Source organism: Aquarana catesbeiana, linkage group LG11 (assembly GCF_042186555.1).
Source record: "Aquarana catesbeiana isolate 2022-GZ linkage group LG11, ASM4218655v1, whole genome shotgun sequence".
Lineage (NCBI taxonomy): Eukaryota > Metazoa > Chordata > Amphibia > Anura > Ranidae > Aquarana > Aquarana catesbeiana.
This window is the reverse complement of record NC_133334.1, coordinates 9,859,479-9,883,315: the sequence shown is the minus strand read 5'-3', so window position 1 is coordinate 9,883,315 and position 23,837 is coordinate 9,859,479. Positions and strand designations below refer to the sequence as shown.

The 23,837-nt window shown below is 40.2% G+C and overlaps 1 protein-coding gene across 1 annotated transcript in view; it reads right to left on the bottom strand.

The window, feature by feature from the left end:
- The window catches only part of LOC141112906 (vomeronasal type-2 receptor 26-like), a 67,818-nt gene that overhangs the window by 4,942 nt on the left and 39,039 nt on the right, over positions 1 to 23,837 (bottom strand). The window contains exons 4-5 of the mRNA XM_073606010.1: positions 20,650 to 21,453; positions 12,027 to 12,254 (exon numbers count right to left, since the gene is read on the bottom strand). Coding sequence (XP_073462111.1) covers positions 12,027 to 12,254; positions 20,650 to 21,453 — 1,032 coding nt within the window. The remainder of the gene's footprint in view (positions 1 to 12,026; positions 12,255 to 20,649; positions 21,454 to 23,837) is intronic.

The window sequence follows — 23,837 nt, the reverse complement described above, 5'->3', positions numbered from 1 at the left end:
ATGAGCAACGCCCACATATGAATACAGTGTTCAAACTACACATGTGAGGTATCACTGTGATCGTTAGAGCAAGAGCAATAATTCTCACCCTAGACCTCCTCTGTAACTCAAAACATGCAACCTGTAAAAATGTTTAAACACCGCCTATGGAGATTTTTAAGGGTAAAAGTTTGTCACCATTCCACGAGTGGGCACAATTTTGAAGCGTGACATGTTGGGTATCAATTTACTCGGCATAACATTATCTTTCGCAATATAAAAAAATTGGGCTATTTTATTTTTTATTTTTATATTTTAATTTAAAAAAGTGTATTTTTTCCAAAAAAAGTGCGCTTGAAAGACCGCTGCGCAAAAGTGGTGTGATAGAAAGTATTGCAACAACCGCCATTTTATTTTCTAGGGTGTTAGAAAAATATATATATAATGTTTGGGGGTTCTAAGTAATTTTCTAGCAAAAAAAAATTATTTTAACTTGTAAACACCAAATCTCAAAACGAGGCTCGGTCCTTAAGTGGTTAAATAACAATATAATCCCTTTTTCTTTAACAACTTTAGTACAAGCCTGTATATACCCCTTTATACCATGTCATCTTTTCAGGATAGCTTAACTAAAAATTAACATAGCCATGCCACACTGTGCCCAAATTAATTGTATATATATATATATATATATATATATATATATATATATATATATATATATATATATATATATATATATATTTTATGTAAATAATAAAAAAAAATTGATTTTAGATATTTAAGGCTGCATAGTAAAGGCCCAACTTCTGTTCAGCATAACTGTAAAAACACATTTCCACCCTGTTGAGTTACACTTTAATCTTTTTAATGTTAACGTCTGCAGCACATTGCTTCTTAATTTATGGGACTGCAAGCAGTAGACATGTGCACTGCTGAAAAATTACGGTAATTCATTCTGGTTTTTGTTTAATTTGTTTTTTTTTTGGGGGGGGGGGGGTTCCGTTTTTCGGGTCATTTGTTATGATCGAAATTCAAAAATTTGAAATTTGAAAATTTGAAAATTAATAACTAACCAATAACAACTGACTATTAAATTATAGGTATTGGAATTTCCTTTAAAATTTGGCTGTTAGGGAACGTAACGAATACAAATTTATCCAAAGTTACGAATTATCCGAAATAACAAATGCCGCATCTAAACAAATGGAACATAATTAATTAATAAAAAATAAATAATAATAATAAAAAAGTTTGTATTATTCTTATTTTATATTAATAATTTTTTGCGTTCCATTTGTTTAGATGCGGCATTCATTATTTCGGATAATTCGTAACTTCGGATAAATTTGTTACGTTCACTAACAGCCAAATTTTAAAGGAAATTGCAGTACCTATAATTTAATAGTTAGTAATAATAATTATTATTAGTTAGTTAGTTAGTTATTATTAGATTTTTGGGTTTTGGAATTTTTACATTTTCGTTTATTTTGGATTTTCATTCTTTTGAATTTTTGGAATGCCATGTGTGAGAAATAACTTGGTAACATGCCAATTTTGTGGAAAAATTTCTTCATTTTCCAAACAATTGTGGGAAAAAATTGCAACTTCAAAAAACTTGCCATGTCTCTTTCTAAATACTTTAGACTGCCTTCTTTCCAAACAGGGTCATTTGGGGGGTATTTGTACTGTCCTGACATTTTTGGGCCTCAAGAAATGAGATAGGCCAACAGTATATCAGGATTGATCAATTTTAAATGATACGTAGCCTAGTTTGTAGGCACTATAGCTTTAAACAAACCAATCATCATGCACTTATCAGGATTTTTTTTACCAAATACATGTAGCAGAATACATTCTGACCTAAATTTATGATGAAATGTGATTTTGTTGGATTTAAAAAAAAACAGAATGTAGAAAATATTGTTTTTTTGTTTTGTTTTGTTTTTTTGCTCTTTTTTCTCTTATATAAAAAAATGACTCCCCTGCTGAATCGCCGTAGCTGTGTGGTGGGCACTTTAAGGGGTATAGGGGGCGCGCCCGCCGTGGTAGTAAGGGGGCCGATGCGCGTGCCCAGAGGCCGCGATGTCCGCTGGGCAGACGCGATCGCCCCTGACAAAGCCAAAACGAGGATCTGTGTGTGTAAACACACAAATCCACATTCTGACAGGGGAGAGGAAACAGATTGTGTGTTCCTAGTATATAGGAACACCGATCAGTCTCCTCCCCAGGCAGTCCCATCCCCCCACAGTTAGAACACACAGAGGGGACACATTTAACCCCTTGATCGTCCCCTAGTGTTAACCTCTTCCCTGCCAGTGACATTTATACAGTAATTAGTGGCTATTTATAGCTCTGATCGCTGTATAAATGTCAGTGGTTCCAAAAAAGTGTCAAAAGTGTCCGATCTGTGTGCCGCAATGTCGCAGTCCCAATAAAAATTGCAGATCACCGCCATTATTAGTAAAAAAAAATGTATAAACATGCCATAAATCTATCCCCTATTTTGTAGACGCTATAACTTTTGCGTAAACCAATCAATATACGCTTATTGCGATTGTTTTTTTTTTACCAAAAATAATTAGAAGATTACATATCGGCCTAAACTGAGGAAAAAATGTGATTTTTTTTTTAAATTGGGGGATATTTATTATAGAAAAAAGTAAAAAATATTGATTTTTTTTCAAAATTGTTGCTCTTTTTTGTTTATAGCGCAAAAATTAAAAACCGCAGAGGTGATCAAATACCACTACAAGTAAGTTCTATTTGTGGGGAAAAAAGGACGTAAATTTTGTTTAGGTACAGTGTCGCATGACCGCGCAATTGTCAGTTAAAGCGACGCAGTATCATATCGCAAAAAATCGCCCCGTCAGGAAGGGGGTAAATCTTTCTGGGGCTGAAGAGATTAAAATGCATCTAGAAATTTTAATTGCACCTTCATAACACCCTGAAAATGAGCCTTTTGTTTCCTGTTTTTCTCTCTTCAGAACTGTATATCTGCAGTGTAATATCATCTAAGGTGCTGCTGCCTCTGACTGATGGTCTCACTAGATGATTTGGAGTGAGATTTGGTGATGTCACTACTGTGCTGATCACTGTTCTTCTTGCTGGAAAGAAAGCTGTACATGAGGGCCTGCAGTGCAGGGATCCCCCTGCTTCTTTTTTGTCTATTCTGTGGATCTTTGCTTCCTCCGCATCTACTACTTCTTTCTAAACATTTCCCAACATTCATCAAGTGGGTAACTCTGACATTATGAAGCAAAATGCTACTCCATTACCAAGATGGCCACCTTTACAGAGACCTGACAAAGCGGGATAAGCCAGTGATAGGGAAAGATCACAGGCCTCTTACATAATACAGGTCCTTGTTAACTATTCGCTGAATGGCTCATGCTGATATACATCGGCAAAGTGGCACAGGTGCGCAAAACAATGTACCCATATGTTGCTGCGTCATTCCCGATATGGGTTAATTTACACCTCTCACATTTTAAGAGGTGTAAATTTGCTGTCCCCTCAAAATAACCGTGGAACTACAATATTCCATCCTTAATTCTCATGTAGAAAAATAATTATCTGCATAGTCTTATCAGAAATGGGTTAAATATGTTCCTATGTATGTTTAACTGTAATATTCCACCCATAATCCCCACATAGAAAAATCATTTTATGCATATTCCTATCAGAAATGGGTTAAATATGTTCCTATGTATGTATAACTGTAATATTTCACACATAATCCCCATGTAGAAAATTATTATATGCATATTCTTATCAGAAATGGGTTAAATATGTTCCTATGTATATTTAACTCTAATATTCCACCCATAATCCCCATGTAAAAAAATAATTATCTGCATAGTCTTATCAGAAATGGGTTAAATATGTTCCTATGTATGTTTAACTGTAATATTCCACCCATAATCCCCATGTAGAAAAATAATTATCTGCATAGTCTTATCAGAAATGGGTTAAATATGTTCTTATGTATGTTTAACTGTAATATTACACCCATAATCCCCATGTAGAAAATCAATGATATGCTTATTCTTATCAGAAATAGATTAAATATATTCCTCCCATAATCCCCATGTAGAAAAATAATTATATGCATATTTTTATCAGAAATGGGTTAAATATGTTCCTATGTATGTTTAACGGTATTTTTCCACCCATAATCCCCATGTAGAAAAAAAGTTATATGCATTTTCTTATGAGAAATAGGTTCAATATGTTCCTATGTATATTTAACTGTAATATTCCACCCATAATCCCAATGTAGAAAAATAATTATATGCATATTCTTATCAGAAATAGGTTAAATATGTTCCTACGTATGTTTAAGTATGATATTCCACCCATATTCCCGATGTAGAAAAATAATGATATGCATATTATTACCGTATCAGAAATAGGTTAAATGTGTTCCTAGGTATGTTTAACTGTAATATTCCACCCATAATCCCCATGTAGAAAAATAATTATATGCATATTCTTATCAGAAATGAGTTAACCCCATCCCGACCAGCCGCCGGAGTTGTACTCCGGCATGTTGGCTCCCCTGGCCGAACCAACGTTACCTTATGTCGGTTCGACGCTTGACCATTAGGGGCGCGCACGTTCCACTGATGGCATGTGCGCTGCGGCCGCATCTCGTTGCTGGAGCTGATGTGAGTGTCCGACGAGCGCAATGACCGCTTGGCACCCGCTTGGCGATTGCTCCTGATAGAGCGACAACCGAGATCTGTGTGTGTAAACACACAGATCCTGTTTCTCTCAGGGGAGAGGAGACAGATCGTGTGTTCATACTAAGTATGAAACTGATCTCTCTCTCCTCCTAGGCAGTCCCATCACCCCACAGTTAGAACACACCTAGGGATCATAGTTAACCCCTTGATCGCCCCCTAGTGTTAACCCCTTCCCTGCGGGTGACATTTATACAGTAATCAGTGCATTGTTATAGCACTGATCGCTGTATAATTGTCACTGGTCTCAAAAATGTGTCAAAAGTGTCAGACCTTTCTGCCGCAATATCGCATTCCCAATAAAAATTGCTTATCACCGTCATCACCGTCATCACCGTAGTTTATAGCGCAAAAATAAAAACCGCAGAGGTTATATACCAAATACCACCAAAAGAAAGCTCTATTTGTGGGAAAAAATTTTGTTTCGGTACAGCGTCGCATGACCGAGCAATTGTCTGTTAACCTGTTGCCGCCCACCCACCGTCATATGATGGGAGCGGTGCGGCTCTTGTTCTGGGCTGATTGACACAGGGCATGCGCACAATCGCGGGCATGCAGACCTGCTCTGTCAGTGTCGCCGTGTCCCCGGGACACAGCCCGTCACCGACAGGGGTGAACAGCCATTGGGCATGGCTGTTCAACATGTGATCGGCCGTGATTACGTCACGGCCGATCACAAAGGGGTATTCCCCGCTTTAGACCGTGCATGCACGCGATCGGGAGCGTGTAGCGCAGTCACGTCGGTGGCGGCGTGTTCCCAGGAACACTGCTCGTCACCAACAAGGGTAAACAGCCAATGGATGGCGGCTGTTTACCACATGATCGGCTGTGATCCATTCACAGCCGATCACTAAATGTAAACATAGACCGGTTACTAGCTGTTACCGGCTCTTCTCTCCTCACACACCTTTTCCAGTGTGAGGAGAGAAGAACCAGGAGCTGTGAGTGACCGATCTATGTGTGTTTTGTAGTGTACTGCACCAACACCACAAAGAGAACCTGTCACATCGCCCCCCCATTACAGTTGTCACCCAACAGTCCCCACACAGTGCTTATAAAAGTGCACCTGTCACTCATCAGTGCCAACAAAGTGCACCAGTCACCTATCAGTGCCCACAAAGTGCACCTGTCACCCATCAGTGCCCACAAAGTGCACCTGTCACCCATCAGTGCCCACAAAGTGCATCTGTCACTGTCAGAGACTGCCGTCAGTGGTGCACCTGTCACCCTTCAGTGACCATCATCAGTGACCATCATCAGTGACCGCCATCAGTGACCGTCATCAGTGACCCATCCGTGACCCTCACCTGTCACCTATCAGTCCCATAAAGTGCACCAGTCACCATCAGAGACTGCCATCAGAGACTGTCAACCGTTACCTGTCACCTGTCACCCACCAGTGACCGTCACACGTCACCTGCTACCCACCAGTGACCGTCACACGTCACCTGTCACCCATCAGTGACCGTCACCTGTCACTGATCACCTATCGCCCATCAGTGATCGTCAGCTGTCATCCATCACCTGTCACCCATCAGTAACCGTAGTTTGTCACCTGTCACACAGCCCATCAGAAAAATTGTCCAAAAGATTCTATACAAGTGAGGAGGCATTCCAGATCCTCTCCATGACTGATTAGAGCAGCGGCGTGTTCTCATCAGATTCAAATGCCAACTCCGATTGTGAATCAAATTCAGCATTTGAACTGATCGATAGTAGTGGATCGGCAGACGAATCAGAGGAAGAATGGATCCCTCCTAAAAGAGCACGGTGCTCTGGAAATCAGGCAGCCACCAGCAATATACCCCAGGATCAAATTCCCAGGCCCAGTACCAGCGCTGCTACCAGCGATAGACCCCAAAACCAAAGGCCCAGTACCAGAGATGCTGCCAGCAAAAGGCCACAAGAAATGCCCAGTACCAGCACTTCTGCAGCATCACGCCCAAATGCCAGCACAGGAACTCCAACTACCAGCACTGGAGTGCCACGTCCCCCAAGAGCCAGGGCCGCTACATATCTCCCAGATTGTCTTGCCAATCCAACAGGGCTGCCTTTCGACTCAGGATCAGCAAGAATTCCACCTTTCACCGTACAGCCAGGTGTGCAGGCCAATACCCAAAATTTTTCTGAAATTGATTGTTTTAATTTATTTTTGCCCAACACTTTGCTGCAACTCATCGTGGACCAGACCAATTTATATGCCCAGCAGCATATTGCCAACAACCCCCAATCTTCATACGCCTGTCCATTCGAGTGGAAGGATTTGACGCTGGAGGAGTTCAAAATGTTTATGAGCCTCACCATAAACATGGGGCTTACAAAAAAATGAAGGACGTGCCTATTGGTCCACCCACCCCATTCACCACATGCCCATTTATTCTTCTGTAATGTCCAGGTCCCGATACAAGATGATAATGGGCTTTCTTCATTTCAGTGACAACACCCAGTGCCCTCCCCGCAATCATCCAAATTACGATAAATTATATAAAATTCGCCCACTCGTTAATTTCTTTTCCTAACGATTTGCAGAACTCTATGTCCCCGATAAGCATATATGTGTAGATGAGTCCCTGGTACCCCATCAGGCCGGCTAGGAATAAAATAATACATTCCTAGCAAAAGGGCCAAATACGGAGTGAAATTTTATAAGCTTTGCGAGAGAGTCATGGGATATCTGTATGCGTTCCGCATATACGAAGAAAGAGATTCCCAGCTCCAGCCCCCTGAGTGCCCGGCCTACATGGGCACAACTGGTAAAATTGTATGGGACCTGGCATACCCACTGCTGAAGAAAGGTTACCACATATACCTGGATAACTTCTACACAAGCCTGCCTCTTTTCAAACACCTATACCTCGCACAAACCCTGGCCTGTGGAACCTCCAGAAAGAATAGGAAAGGCTTCCCACAAGCCATAGTAAATAAGAAATTGCAAAGGGGAGAAAGAGCAACTTTGAGATGCAACAAAGTGCTGACCTTGAGGTGGAAGGATACCAGGAATGTGTACATGATGTCCACCATCCATGACGACGACACTACAGTTGAAGTTCAGAGAAGATGAGGTCCCATTGTAAAGACAAAATGTGTACAAGATTACAATCTGTACATGGGGGGGTGGATTTCAACGACCAAATGCTTCAGCCCTATTATCAATAAGTAGCTCCCGTTTCTGGTACAAGAAAGTAGCACTCTATTTAATTAATTTGGCCATTTATAATGCCTACATAATTTACACCAAATCCACCGAAAGCCCTGCCCACTTTCTAAAATTCATTGAAGAAGTTGTCACGTCCCTCATCTACCATCAAAGACCCCCCCAGAAAACCTTTGCTTTGATGCTGTTAGCCGACTTCATGAACGCCACTTCCCAGGCCACGTTCCACCATCTGAAGCAGGCCGAAGACGCCAAAAAAAGTTGAGTATGCAGCAGTAAAGGATTTCGAAGAGATACCAGCTACCATTGTCCCCAGTGTCCCCTTGAACCCAGCCTTTGCATTGGTGAATGCTTCAGACTATATCACACATCCCTAAAATATTAGCCCATATTCTTAACCATCTCCCCATTTTCATCATCTGTGCTTACCATTTCTCATGCTTCCTCAAATAACCATGCCACTGTCTTCTATGTGAACTGACCCTGGCCTGTTTTTTGACTATGCCTCTGCCAACCGTTTGGACTGCTTACATGTGAACTGACCCTGGCCTATTTTACCAACTACGCTTCTGCCTACCATTTGGACTGCTTGCACATTATCTGACCCTGGCCTGTTTTATGGACTATGCTTTTGCCACCTGCTTGGACTGATCTGTTGCCCTGCTACTGTAGGACACAGGGGTCTCACATGTGAAGGGCTCCAGAAATGTTTTTCCGGATGGAGAAAACAATTTTTTTTGTTGTCTTCTGGTTTCGTAATTTCCGGATTAAGGTCTGGAGTCCGGAGGCTTCATAGAGATTTAGGTGGGTCGAAGCATCTACCCCTGTGCACAGGTCTTACCTGATTGCGGCCCTCAGCCTGCTGCTGACTTACTGCCGCCATCCACCTGCCTGCAGCATAAACTGACCACACCTCTGCCTGCTACCTGGACTATGGAAATAATTAGCTGTAGCAAGAGGCAGTATGTTTATGAGGGGCTGGAGAGCTGTACAATAATGAGTGCAGGGAGGTAACGGTGTACCAGGACCAATATTATGGCTGTGCTGGCTGTCTGTGCCTGGACAATTTCTATGGACAAATGCTTTGGCTGTGCTGACGATATCCTTGTGCTGACTATAGACAATATTCCTGCCTGCTGCCTGGATAATTACTATTGTTGCTAAGCACATCCCTGCCTGCTGCCTTCTGCCTGCACCAATTCTCTCCTCTGGAGACACTACTAAAACCACAGGTAATACTTTTTTTATACCCTTTCCTCAATAGAATTTATTTTGGAGTGTAATTTTTGGTATGTAAATGCTATGTGTTAGAAATATAAGGGCCTTCAAAAATAATAGGTTGTCAGGAAATTAGATGTGTAATTTATGCTTGTAGAATGCCTGAAGGTGCTACTTCAATGGTGGGCCTCTGTATGTGGGCAGGCTGTGTAAAAGTCTGACACATGTGGTATCGCCATACTCAGGAGGAGTAGCAGAATGTATTTTGGGGTGTCATTTTTGCTATGTACATGCTATGTGTTGAAAATATCTTAAAAATGGACAACTTTGTGGAAAAAAATGCGTTTTCATTTTTTTCCCACATTTTCAAAAAACTTCTGGAAAAAAATGAACAGTTCAAAAGACTCATTATGCCTCATAGATTATACATTGGGGTGTCTGCTTTCCAAAATGGGGTCATTTTGTGGGCGTTTCCATTGTCCTATGGGGCTCCAGGGCCTTCAAAACTGTAATAGGTGGTTGAGAAATGAGATGTGTAATTTATGCTTGTAGAACACCTGAAGGTGCTCCTTCCCTGGCGGGCCTCTGTATGTGGCCAGGCTGTGTAAAAGTCTAACACATGTGGTATCGTCATACTCAGGAGGAGTAGCAGAATGTATTTTGGGGTGTCATTTTTGCTATGTACATGCTATGTGTTGAAAATATCTTAAAAATGGACAACTTTGTGGGGAAAAAAATGCGTTTTCATTTTTTTTACACATTTTCCAAAAACTTCTGGAAAAAAATGAACAGTTCAAAAGACTCATTATGCCTCATAGATTATACATTGGGGTGTCTGCTTTCCAAAATGGGGTCATTTTGGGGGCGTTTCCATTGTCCCGGGGGTTCCAGGGCCTTCAAAACTGTAATAGGTGGTTGAGAAATGAGATGTGTAATTTATGCTTGTAGAACACCTGAAGGTGCTCCTTCCCTGGTGGGCCTCTGTATGTGGCCAGGCTGTGTAAAAGTCTAACACATGTGGTATCTCCATACTAAGGAGGAGTAGCAGAATGTATTTTGGGGTGTCATTTTTGCTATGTACATGCTATGTGTTGGAAATATCTTAAAAATGGACAACTTTGTGGGAAAAAAATGCGTTTTCATTTTTTTTACACATTTTCCAAAAACTTCTGGAAAAAAATGAACATTTCAAAAGACTCATTATGCCTCATAGATTATACATTGAGGTGTCTGATTTCCAAAATGGGGTCATTTTGTGGGTGCTTCCATTGTCCTGGGGCTCCAGGGCCTTCAAAACTGTAATAGGTGGTTGAGAAATGAGATGTGCAATTTATGCTTCTAGAACGCCTGAAGGTGCTACTTCCATTGAAGGCCTCTGTATGTGGCCAGGCTGTGTAAAAGTCTCACACATGTGGTATCGCCATACTCAGGAGGAGTAGCAGAATGTATTTTGGGGTGTCATTTTTGCTATGTATATGCTATGTGTTGGCAATATCTTAAAAATGGACAACTTTGTGGAAAAAAAATGCGTTTTCATTTTTTTTCCCACATTTTCCTAAAGCTTCTGGAAAAAAATGAACAGTTCAAAAGACTCATTATGCCTCATAGATTATAAGTTGGGGTGCCTGCTTTCCAAAATGGGGTCATTTTGTGGGTATTTGTACTTTCCTGGCTTGTACATGAGATAGGTCTTCAGTACATCAGGTGTGATCAGGTGTGATCAATTTTCAATGATTTGCACCCTAGCTTATAGACTCTATAACTTTCACAAAAACCAAATAATATACACTAATTAGGGTTATTTTTACCAAAGATATGTAGTCATATAAATTTTGGCCAAAATTTATGAAGAAATGTTACTAATTTGCAAAATTTTATGACAGAAACAAAGAAAAAGGCATTTTTCCACCAAAATTTCAGTCTTTTTTTATTTATAGCACAAAAAATAAAAAAACCCACTAGTGATTAAATACCACCAAAAGAAAGCTCTATTTGTGTGAAAAAAAGGACGCAAATTTCATTTGGGTACAGTGTTGCATGACTGAGTACCGTAATTGTCATTCAAAGTGTGAGAGCGCTGAAAGCTGAAAATTGGTCTGGGCAGGAGGGGGTGAAAGTGCCCTGTGGGCAAGTGGTTAAAGCGGCGCAGTGCTGTATTGCTAAAAATGGCCTGGTCATTGAGCAGCCAAATCTTCTGGGGCTGGAGTGGTTAAATATGTTCCTAGGAATGTTTAACTGTAATATTCCACCCATAATCCGCATGTAGAAAAATAATTATATGCATATTCTTATCAGAAATAGCTTTAATATGTTCATTGTTAGGTGTTAACATGATATTCCACCCATAATCCCCCCAAAAAATAATAATTCTACCCATATTTCCATCAAAAACAGGTCAAATTTAATTTTCCATTAGTTCTGTATAATTTATTATGAACCTGTTGTACAGCTGTGTATATATCAGCAAGTGAACAGTTAAACATTAGCAACTGCTTCTTGCAACATTGTATCAAGCACTGCAGAAAAGAATACCATAACTTGAGAAACAACAGAGTTATTACCATATATATATATGTGTGTGTATAAATTACACTGACATCTAGTGAGAGTTCTGAGTATTGCAGCCAATAATCCAATCACCCCATCATCCCAATAGGCAGTTTAGTATATCCCAAAATATTGCTTTTTTTTTTCAAAATTGTCGCTCTTTGTTTTTTGATAGCGCAAAAAAGAAACGCAGAGGTGATCAAATACCACCAAAAGAAAGCTCTATTTGTGGGGAAAAAAGGACATCAATTTTGTTTGGGTACAATGTCGCACAACCGCGCAATTGTCAGTTAAAACGACGCAGTGCCGTATCGCAAAAAAGGGCTTGGTCAGGAAGGGGGTAAATGCTTCCAAACTGCTTCCAGTGAAGTGGTTAATCTTACCTCTTTTTGGTGATTCTTCCATTTTATTAAACTTGCATTGATAAAAATGCTCTGTCCTCTGGAAATAGATTGCTCAAATAATCCAACATCGTTAGTGAGAATAGTTTTGTTGACTAATAAATGGTTTTGGATTACATATTGTGTAACAAATTCTCCGTCTTCATTAAAGTATTGATGTGAAGTGTCTTCGGAAAAGTAGTATGAAGCTTGTATATATCGGTGCAACTTCTGCAGGAGAACAAAATTTGATTGAAACTATAATGCAGTTTAATGGACACTTGTTGAGCCATGGACCTCGTGTTTTCTGGAGGGCTGGACTTCTTCCATGAGGTCACTATCTATGCTGTTAATACCTCAAGTGCCACCTTACAGTATGTACGAAGGTTGCCAAGCTACTCTAAAATCCACCCAACCTAACATTCCAATTTTTTGTGAACAGCAATAGTTTTGGTAGAGTTTCTCATGATATTCTTCCACTGGACAATATATACTTATTCCCCACTTAAAGCACAGCTCCAGTCATTTTTTTTTTAAAGCACCCCCATGATAGTTGCAGCTTATGCCATTCAAATTGGCATAAGCTGCATATGCAATTGTTTGTGTTCCTTGTAAATGCAATATGACTCGCTGTCTCCTCTCAATTCTGTAGGCATTCATCATCAGTGTGTGCATCTGAAGCCCGGTTGGACTTTATCCAAGGATACAGTGCAGCTGACTACCCAGCATTCACCTCCTAATTATGCGCCTGCACAGTGTGAAGAAAGTGAGGCACACTCGGCAAGGTGCGGAAGATCCCAGTTGATCGATAGCTACTGGGATATGTGTGTCATCAATCCCAAATGGGTGGGAGGATATGACGTACCTCACTGTGGCAAGGTAATACAGAAGTGCAGCGCTTCAGGGTGTCTAAGGTATGTAAACATTAGAAAAAAATATTCCCAAACATTGATGGCATAGCGGAAAGCAGTGCCTGGGGTCAATAGGGTTCAATATTGAGTTGGTCCACCCCTTGCAGCTATAACAGCTTCAACACTTCTGGGAAGTCTGTCCACAAGGTTTAGGAGTGTGTCTATGGGAATGTTTGACCATTCTTCCAGAAGCGCATTTATGAGGTCAGGTACTGATCTGGCTCGCAGTCTCAGCTCAAATTCATCCCAAATGTATGCTATCGGGTTAAGGTCAGGTCTCTGTGCAGGCCAGTCAAGTTCCTCCACCCCAAACTTGCTCATCCATGTCTTTATGGACCTTACTTTGTGCACTGGTGCGAAGTCATGTTGAAATAGGAAGGGGCCGTCCCCAAACTGTTCCCACAAAGTTGGGAACATGAAATTGTCCAAAATGTCTTGGTATGCTGACGCCTTAAGAGTTCACTTCACTGGAACTAAGGGGCCAAGACCGACACCTGGAAAACAACCCCACACCATAATCCCCCCTCCACCAAATGATTTGGACCAGTGCACAAAGTAAGGTCCATAAAGACATGTAGGAGCGAGTTTGGGGTTGAGGAACTTGACTGGCCTGCACAGAGTCCTCACCTCAACCTGATAGAACACCTTTGGGATCAATTAGACTAGAGACTATGATCCAGGCCTTCTCGTCCAACATCAGTGCCTGACCTCACAAATGCACTTCTGGAAGAATGGTCAAACATTACCATAGACACACCACTCCTAAACCTTGTGGACAGCCTTCTCAGAAGAGTTGAAGCTGTTATAGCTGCAAAGGGTGGGCCAACTCAATATTGAACCCTATGGACCAAGACTGGGATACCATTAAAGTTCATGTGCCTCTAAAGGCATGCGTCCCAATACTTTTGGCGATATACAGTGCCTTGCAAAAGTATTCACCCCCTTGGCATTTTTCGTGTTTTTTTGCCTCACAACCTGGAATTAACATGGATTGTTTGAGAATTTGCATCATTTAATTTACAGAACATGCCCACAACTTTGAAGATTTTTTTTTTATTATTGTGAAGCAAACAACAAATAGGACAAAATAACAGAAAAAGTCAATGTCCATAACTATTCACCCCCCCCAAAGTCAATATTTTGTAGAGCCACCTTTTGCGGCTATCACTGCTCCAAGTCGCTTTGGATAAGTCTCTATGAGTCTTGCCACATCTTACCATTGGGATTTTTGCCCCATTCCTCCTTGCAAAATTGCTCCAGCTCCTTCAAGTTGGATGGTTTGCGCTCGTGAACAGCAATCTTTAAGTCTGACTACAGATTTTCTATTGGATTGAGGTCTGGGCTTTGACTAGGCCATTCCAACACATTTACATGTTTCCCCTTAAACCACTGAAGTGTTGCTTTAGCAGTGTGTTTGGGGTCATTGTCCTGCTGCAAGGTGGACCTCCGTCCTAGCCTCAAATCACACACAGAGTGGTACAGGTTTTGCTCAAGAATATCCCTATATTTAGCACATCTATCTTTCCCTCAACTCTGACCAGTTTCCCAGTCCTGACTGCTGAAAAACATCCCCACAGCATGACGTTGCCACCACTATGTTTCACTGTGGGGATGGTGTTCTTTGGGTGATGTGATGTGTTGGTTTTGTGCCAGACATAGCCTTTTCTTTGATGGCCAAAAAGTTCAATTTTAGTTGAACTCATCAGGCCAGAGCACCTTCCTCCATACATTTTGGGAGTCTTCCACATGCCTTTTCACAAACTCAAAACATGCCATTTTTTTTTTTGCTGAAAGTAATGACTTTCTTCTGGCCACTCTGCCATAAAGCCCAACTCTATGGAGCGTACGGCTTATTGTCGTCCTATGTCCAGATACTCCAGATACTTAACTTAGGTCTTTGTGCTGCCTCTCTGATTAATGCCCTCCTTGCCCATTCTGTGAGTTTTGGTGTGCGGCCGTCTCTTGGCAGGTTTACTGTTGTGCCATGTTCTTTCCATTTGGTTATGATAGATTTGATGGTGCTCCTAGGGATCATCAAAGATTTTGATGTTTTTTTATAACCTAACCCTGATTTGTACTTCTCAACAACATTGTCCCTTACTTGTTTGGAGAGTTCCTTGGTCTTCATGGCAGTGTTTGGTTAGTGGTGCCTCTTGCTTAGGTGTTGCAGCCTCTGGGGCCTTTCAAAAAGGTGTGTGTATGTAATGACAGATCATGTGACACTTAGATTGCACACAGGCGGAGATCATTTCACTAATTATGTGACTTCTGAAGGTAATTGGTTGCACCAGAGCTTTTTATGGGCTTCATAACAAAGGGGGTGAATAGATACACACGTGCCAATCATCAGTTTTTTATTTCTGAAAAATAGTTTTATGTATATATTTTTTTAATTTTACTTCACCAACTTAGACTATTGTGTTCTGATCCATCACATATAATTCAGATTAAAAAACATTGAACTAAAGGCTGTAATGTAACAAAATAGGTAAAAAGCCAATACTTTTGCATGGCACTGTAGTGTATATATACAGCCTGTCAAAAAATCAGCAGTACAGTACCTTCAATCATACAGCCAGGTACTGTGCTGTAGGGGAAGGCAGAGAACACAGCACACTTCATTTGCTTTCACTTTGCAGTGTCTTCACTGTCTGACGGAGCTCCCAATGCCGATACACAATGGGGAGTTTTGTTTTACCGCCTCTCTCTACCAGTTGCACGGGCCCCCCAGAGCAGAGCCATTGCGACCCCTGCAACCCCTGTTGCTACACCACTGTGTGGCTGTGATTAGGAATACTGACTGGTGACAGTTGTTAAATGTAAATCATTTTTTTATTCAATTATTTTAAAGCCTTTTATTCAACATTTTTTTCTTGTTTTTTTCTTTTTTTACATACTCTCATCAGAGTAGTTCAGTGTCACCATAGTAACACTGTACTACTCTGGGGAGGTGATCAAGCATTTTTTTTTCTTTTTTACACTTTGATTACTGTTACAATGGTGATCACAGTAAGAGTAATATTTTCAACTGTCATGAATGGGTTACATGCATGACAGCTGTGAATACTAGGGATCTGTGATTGGCTACAGCTAATCACATGTTACAGGGTGCTGTGATTGGCCCAGGTACCATATGATAGCTGTGTGCCAATCACTCATCACTCTGCAGGAAACACAGCTGTTAAGAATGAAATTCATGCACAATAGCTTTGTTGGCATTGTGATCAGGTAATCGCATAGTGATTCCGGGACTGGGATCCACAATCTTCTGTGTCCAGGGAAGTAGTATGCAGCATGCCCCTAACCCAGAAAAGGGCTGGTTGATGTACATGTACGTGATCCAGGCTGTCCATGTCGGCCGCCCACCGTAAATGTATAGTGGGCGGCTGGCAGGTGGTTAATTAATAAATAAATCACAAAAAAATACAATTGCCCCTGATGTAAATCCAACATTAAACGCATTGCCCAACAATGTAGATACATCATCCCTGATGACCTGCCAGACAATATGTCCCGTGCAAAAATGATCCTCTCCTGTTGATATTCCAATCACAAATGACAGCTCCCTGGCCAGCTGCTGAATGTCAACCAACTGGTCAAGTGTCCAAGCATGATCGTGACCATATTTGGTCAATGACATCACTCAGGATACCCTTCCAATTGGTTGACATTCAGCGGCTGGCCTAGGAGCTGTCATATGCAACAAGAGAAGCAGAAGGATTATTGGTGGGTCATCAGGGCATCATTTATTGTGATGAATGTTGGGTCTACATAGCTGGATGGTATAAATGGCATTGAATTTACATTGAGGGATGATGCTTTTTATTTTTGTACTTTTTTAATTCAGGATTTTTCACATTTTCTCTGTGTTTATTTACCATTTTACTTTTTACCGTGAAGGATAAACAAGGGGTACTATGCACTCCTCACTCACATAGGGGGTCCCAAAATGTTAAATTCCCCCCATCTTAAAGGGACATCCAGATTTTGATAATCTCCTCTGCAGACCCTCACATCTACCCTGCCTTTTCTCCCAATAACATGGGGGCTGGGTGCACTTCCAGGGGAGCTTAGCAAGGTACCCATGCAATGTTGATAGCATGCAAATCGGTATGGCTCAAGAGGGAGTGGAGGCTGCAAGCTCACTGCCCCTCCCTTCCCTGGACACCCAGGCAGCGTGCTAAAGTTGGTCTGGTATGACATTGTCAGGGGGGATATTGTGATCAATACCTGGAAGTGTTATATCTAGGCATGCGCAATTCATTTAGTTCCGAATCGAAATTATGAAGATGTTTTCGTTATGTGGAAATTCAGATGTATCTGAATTTCCGAATTACAATAGGAACAAATTTAAATTAATCCAAAATAATTAAACGAAATTCAGCCGAAATTCTAATTCAAATTGAATTGAATCTAAAAATGAATTTAAAATTGAATTTGAAAACAAGAATAGAATAAAATAGAATAGAAAATAGAGGAATAACATAGAAAAGAATAGAATACAGTAAAAAAGAACATATAGAGAAGAAAATATAAGAATATAATAAAATATAATAGAAAACAAAAGGAAAAGAATGTAAAAAGAATAGGATAGAAAAACAACAGAATAGAATAGAATAGAATAGAAAGAATATAACGGACTTCCGAAACTTGAATTTTGAATTAAATAAATTTGAATAGAAAAGAGTAGATGTTCTGCCCACATCTAGTTACACTTGCATATTACTTAACCAGTTGCCGACCAGCCGCCGTCGTTATACGGCAACAGGTGGGCTCTCCTGCGTGAATCGCCGTAGCTGTACGGCGGCTCGTGCAGGCGCAGTTGCGCGGGGCATGCGCACATGCACACTGCGCACGTTTGCCTGCTGGTTGGGCGGACTCGATGTCCACTGGCGGCCCGCAATCTCCTAGTATAGAGGCAGAATGGGGATCTGCTTTTGTGAATAAGGTGGATCCCTATTCTGACAGGGAACATGTCAGAGATCTACTGTTTCCAGTCATCGGGAACAGTGGTCTCTATCATGTCCCTGCCAGCCGATCCCCCCTACAGTTAGAACACACCCAGGGAACACATTTAACCCCTTGATTGCCCACTAGTGTTAACTCCTTCCCTGCCAGTTGATCAGTGCATTTTTATTGCACTGATCAATGTAATAATGTCACTGTTCCCCAAAAAGTGTCATTTGGGGTCAGATTTGTCCGCCACAATGTCACAGTCCCACTAAAAATCTCAGATCGCCGCCATTACCAGTAAAAACAATAAAAGAAATAAAAGTCCCTAAATCTATCCCATAGTTTGTAGACGCTATAACTTTTGTGAAAACCAATCAATATACGTCTATTGCGATTTTTTTAACGAAAAATATGTAGAAGAGTATTTATTGGCGTATAACACGCACCTTAACTTTAAGAGGGAAGTTTCTGCGAAAAACCTTAAATCTTAAAATAAGGGTCAGTGCTCTGCAGCCTCACCAGTGCCCATCAATGCAGACTGATCTATGCCCATCTGCAGCCTCTAATGTGCCCATCATTGCAGCCTGTTTAGTACACATCTGTAGACTCGCCTTTGCCAAGGCGATTGCAGCCGCGCCAGTGCTGGATGACACAGATCCGCCTATCTCCTGTGTATCCGGCGCTCAGTCACTCACAGTCCTGCCCGGCTCATATGATGGACAGAACAGTGGTCCAATGCCGGGCCAGGGGGGCGGGACTGTATGTGACTGAGCGCCGGATACACAGGAGATTGCGGCTGTGTGTAATCCAGTGGCGCTCGTCCCCTACTTCCACTCCAAGGCAGCAGGGATTGGCATATAACACGCACACACGATTTCCCCCTGATTTTAAGGGGGAAAAAGTGCATGTTATATGCCGATAAATACTGTATAGTGGCCTAAACTGATGAATACATTTGTTTTTTTATAGCAAAAAGTAAAAAAATATTTTTTTTTTCAAAATTGTCGGTCTTTGTTTATAGGGCAAAAAATAAAAACCGCAGAGGTGATCAATTATCCCCAAAAGAAAGCTCTATTTGAAGGAAAAAAGGACATAAATTGTGTTTGGGTAGAGCGTCGCACGCCCGCACAATTGTCAGTTAAAGCGGCGCAGTACCATATCGCGAAAAAATGGCCTGGTCATTATGGGGGCAAATTCTTCCGGGCCTAGTTAACATGCATGGTTAAGGACATTAAAATAATAAATGAAATGTATTGCAGTTTACCAGTCCTTGGATGTGGTGGCTGCATTAGTTTTCATTTTCAGCAAGAACAAAAAAAAAGCCTGCTGATCTTGCCAGAAATGTGATGTCGTTGTCATTTCTCAGGAACAGAGCTTGAAGCAAAACAATGTTATCTTTCTTTGTAAACAGCACTGACTTCCAAAATTTAAGTTTTGAATTGAATAGATTTGAATAAAATAGATTAGAATAGAATGGAAAAGAATTGACTAGAACGGAATAGAAAATAATAGATTAAAAAATAGAATAGCTTATAATAGAATAGTTTAGAATAGAAAAGAATAAAATAAAAAAATAAAAGAATAGAAAAATAGAATATAAAAAAACATTAAACTAGAATAGAGTTGAATAAAAATAGAAAGAATATAACCACCTTCCAAAATTCTAATTTTAAATAGAATAAATTTGAATTCAAATAGAATAGATTAGAATAGATAAGAATAGAATATTAAAGAAAAAAATAGAATAAAATAGAAAAAAAAAGAGAATAGAATAGAATAAAATAGAAAGAATATAATCGTCTTCCAAAATATAAATTTTGAATAGAATAAATTTGAATGCCAATTCAAATTTTTCAAATTCGGACAAATTGAATTCAATTATTTAAATAATAAATCAAAAAGAAACAAATTGTTTTCACTCTTGCACACTTGCACATTACGTAACATGCATTGTTAAGGACATTAAAATATATCAATAGATTAAATGTATTGCAGTTTAACAGTCCTTGGATGTGGTGGCTGCATTAGTTTTGATTTTCAGCAAGAAAAAAAAAACCTTTTGATCTTGCCAGAAATGTGATGTTGTTGTAATTTCTCATGAACTGAGCTGGAAGTGAAACAATGTTATCTTTCCCATTACTCCCAAAAAATAGACAGACGTGTTTCAAGTCCAGCCTGGCTGGCAAGCATGAATTCCTCCATAGATACAGTGGAGAACTTAGTGAAGCCACCCAGGGACAAGTAGTGTGAGTTATTTGCTGGGTTACAAAGATAAAAGGGAAAAAGTGATTCAGATATGCTTTACTCTAATGCCCCGTACACACGGTCGGACATTGATCGGACATTTTGACAACAAAATCCATGGATTTTTTCCGACGAATGTTGGCTCGAACTTGTCTTGCATACACACGGTCACACAAAGTTGTCGGAAAATCTGATCGTTCTGAACGTGGTGACGTAAAACGCGTACATCGGGACTATAAACGGGGCAGTAGCCAATAGCTTTAATTTCTTAATTTATTCTGAGCATGCGTGGCACTTTGTGTGTCGGATTTGTGTACACACAATCGGAATTTCCGACAACGGATTTTGTTGTTCGAAAATTTTATAGCAAGCTCTCAAACTTTGTATGTCGGAAATTCCTATGGAAAATGTGTGATGGAGCCTACACACGGTTGGAATTTCTGACAACGAGGTCCTATCACACATTTTCCATCGGAAAATCCTATTGTGTGTACAGGGCATGCGTAGGCTGCACTCACCTGGTGATTAAAGTCAGATAAATGGCTTCCAGATGTCTTCATGAATCCAAGCATATCATGTAAGGCGGTTGCCATAGAGTAAACCGCGAGATACACTTGGTGGGCATTACCGCCATGGAAGAAGTGTTGGATATCAGTAATATGTTCTGTGCCATTGCACTCATGAAGTGACCTTTTATAAATCTTTTCAAAGAGAAGATTTTTGTCTTTATCTACAGAAGAACAACCAAATTCAATCATCGACAGATCTTCAAGTAATTTGTCGGCTGGCTTTTTTTGAGGTTGGAATTCATTAACAAAATTCTGAAATTCTGCAATACTTGTGGACTTGGCCCCAAAGGACAAACTACAATTAAATATTTCTGGGTGTTTACCAATGAGGACAACGTTTGCTGCCCAGACAGGACTAAGGATGATTGTTCCGTCTTCTACATAACCTCTTATAAAATGTAGAAAGTCAGTGTCAAAATCAAACAACGCCCCACAGATTACAATGACATTGACAGATCCTTTTTTATAGGAATGTGCTTGTTCATCTAACTTTCTAAACATGGATTCCCGCACAGCAACTTCTATTTTAAAGGAAATGCAAATTTTATAGAGATTCATGACTTCCCTCAAAACCATATACTCTTCTCTCCCGCTGTCATCATCAGATCTAATAATTCCTATCCAGGTCCACCCAAAATACTTCAGCATTTGAGCCAAGTTAGAATAAATTACAAAATCATTTCGAAGCATCCGGAACAAGGTTGGGAAAACCCTCTTGTCTTTCAGTGATGGACTGGTTGCACCATAACTGATCTATAAAACATGAATTGACAATGCTACAAAGCTGCATGATCTATAAAAACATGGTGGACCTGGCTGGCCAAAGATTACATTCTGGATTTCAGCAGAAGCGTTTTTGTAATCAGTGATGAGTTCTAATTAGGGATGAGCTTAGTGTTTGGTCTGAACGCTAATTCAGACGTTCATGCAAAAGTCAAACATTTAGGGTGTTCAGAGTGGATGGGCGTTCAGTGGTTGCTAAGGAACCAGAAGCTGCTTTCACCCGCTGTTTCCATACCAACCACTGTCATAACCCATTAATTTACAGTCCACGGCCATGTAAGCAAATGGGCGGGTAATGGAGCGGGTGATATCATTACCTTTATATGGCCACATGGTTAAATTTGGGAAATTACATTAATCTGGACAGGGAATGTGGGAATGGGGCCCTTGTCCTTACCAATAGAAAGACAAAGTGCTTTGCAGAGAGGGACCTCCCTGGCAAAGCTCAATCCACATGTTGAGGGCATGTGACTCTTGTCCCCACCTTTCTTGGCCAGTCAGGCTGAATGCTCAGGTTTAGGGTCCGAAGTGAATTTTTAGAGGGACCTCACACATTTTTTTTTTGCATGGACTTCACTTCAAGACCAAGGAATTCCTGAGAGACCTCACACCATTTTTAAAATTGTATTTTTCATTTTTACCCCCTTCCTGCCCATTACAATTTTCAGATTTCAGCGCTGTCACACTTTGAATGGCCATTGCGCGGTCATGGAACACTGTATCCAAACTAAATTTTTATCATTTTGTTCACATAACTCAAGCTTTCTTTTGGTGATATTTAATCACCACTGCCTTTTTTTGCTAAATAAATGAAAAAAAGGCTGGAAAGTTTGAAAAAAATGTTTAATTTCTATTACAATTTTTTTGCAAATAACAAATTGTTCTACGTTTCTTTGGTGAAAATAACCCAAATCAGTGTATATTATTTAGTCTGTAGGAAGGTTATAGAATCCACAAACTATGGGATATATATCTGAAAATCGATCAATCCTCTCATTTCTTGAGGTCCAAAAAATACCAGTACAGTACAAATACCCCCAAATGATCCCTTTTTAAGTAGATAGTCCAAGTTATTTAGTAACTTGGACTATCCGACTTGTTAAAGGGACGAAAGCCTTTGGGCTCACCATCTGTGACCTATCCCATATCACTACTAAAAAGTGCATTTAAAAGCTACTATTCATGAATGAGGCCCTTCATTTGGCTGTTTAGTGCCTCTCTATACCCCCCTTGGAGCCGGTCAAGCAAGATTTTCTCTCTCCCTTCCCCTCTTCTCCTTCACAGTGGCTTGGATGCCTCGCGCTTCCCATATTTTGGTCATGTCCCAATTAGATCTCCTGAGGACGCTTTGGGTGAAACGCGTAGTGATCTATTGGTGCTGGTATTGTGATCCCGTTGGTTGGCCTTCAGATAGAAGACTATTGTAAAGGAATACACTCAATATTTTTGAGGCCACCTGTACAGGTCTCCTTGTTTAGCCATAGCTGTAATAGATGGGAGAATGTATATGTACAGTGACATATCTATGCACTTGTCTTTGTGACATGTTTTTAAGATGATATTAAATAAATGTTAATATTTTATTTATACTTTTGAGTACCCCCTTTTTTCCCCATTGGGATTATAGTGGCAGCCCTTAAAGTCTGTTTTCCAATTTCACTTTTTCTACTGATCATGATTACAGATGATGTGATAAAACCATAAAAAATAAATAACCCAAAAAGTAAGCTAATTTATATATTTTGTATTTTTTTTTTGTTTAACAATAAATAAAAAAGGCAAAAATAAAATTCCAATAGTTTCCATTCATTATTTTTTGTAGGTAGTACACAGTTACACAGTTACACAGTTACACAGTTGATCTGGTTGAAAAAAGACACAAGTCCAGGTTAATCAGCCAAAAAAAAAGACACACACACAATAGAAAACCTCCATATATACTATTCTGTACCCACAGTAGAGGAAGGTGAAAAAACTCAATAAAGCATGATACAATTTGCTCCAGCGGGGTAAAAAATCCTTCTTGATCCCCCAAGAGGTAATCGGATACTCCCTGGATCAACTTTACCTATAAATATTAGTATTCAGTTAAATTATGTACATTTAGGAAATAATCAAGGCTTTTTTTTTTTTTAAAGCAATCTACTGAGTTGGCCAGAACCGGCTCTTGAGGGAGTCTATTTCACATTTTCACAGCTCTTACTGTGAAGAAGCCTTTCTGTATTTGGAGATTTAATCTCTTTTCCTCAAGACGTAAAGAATGCCCCCTTGTTCTCTGTTATGACCCTGAAATTGAATAACTCATCTGCAAGTTCACTATATGGACCACTTATGTAGCACCCTGGTGTTTAGGC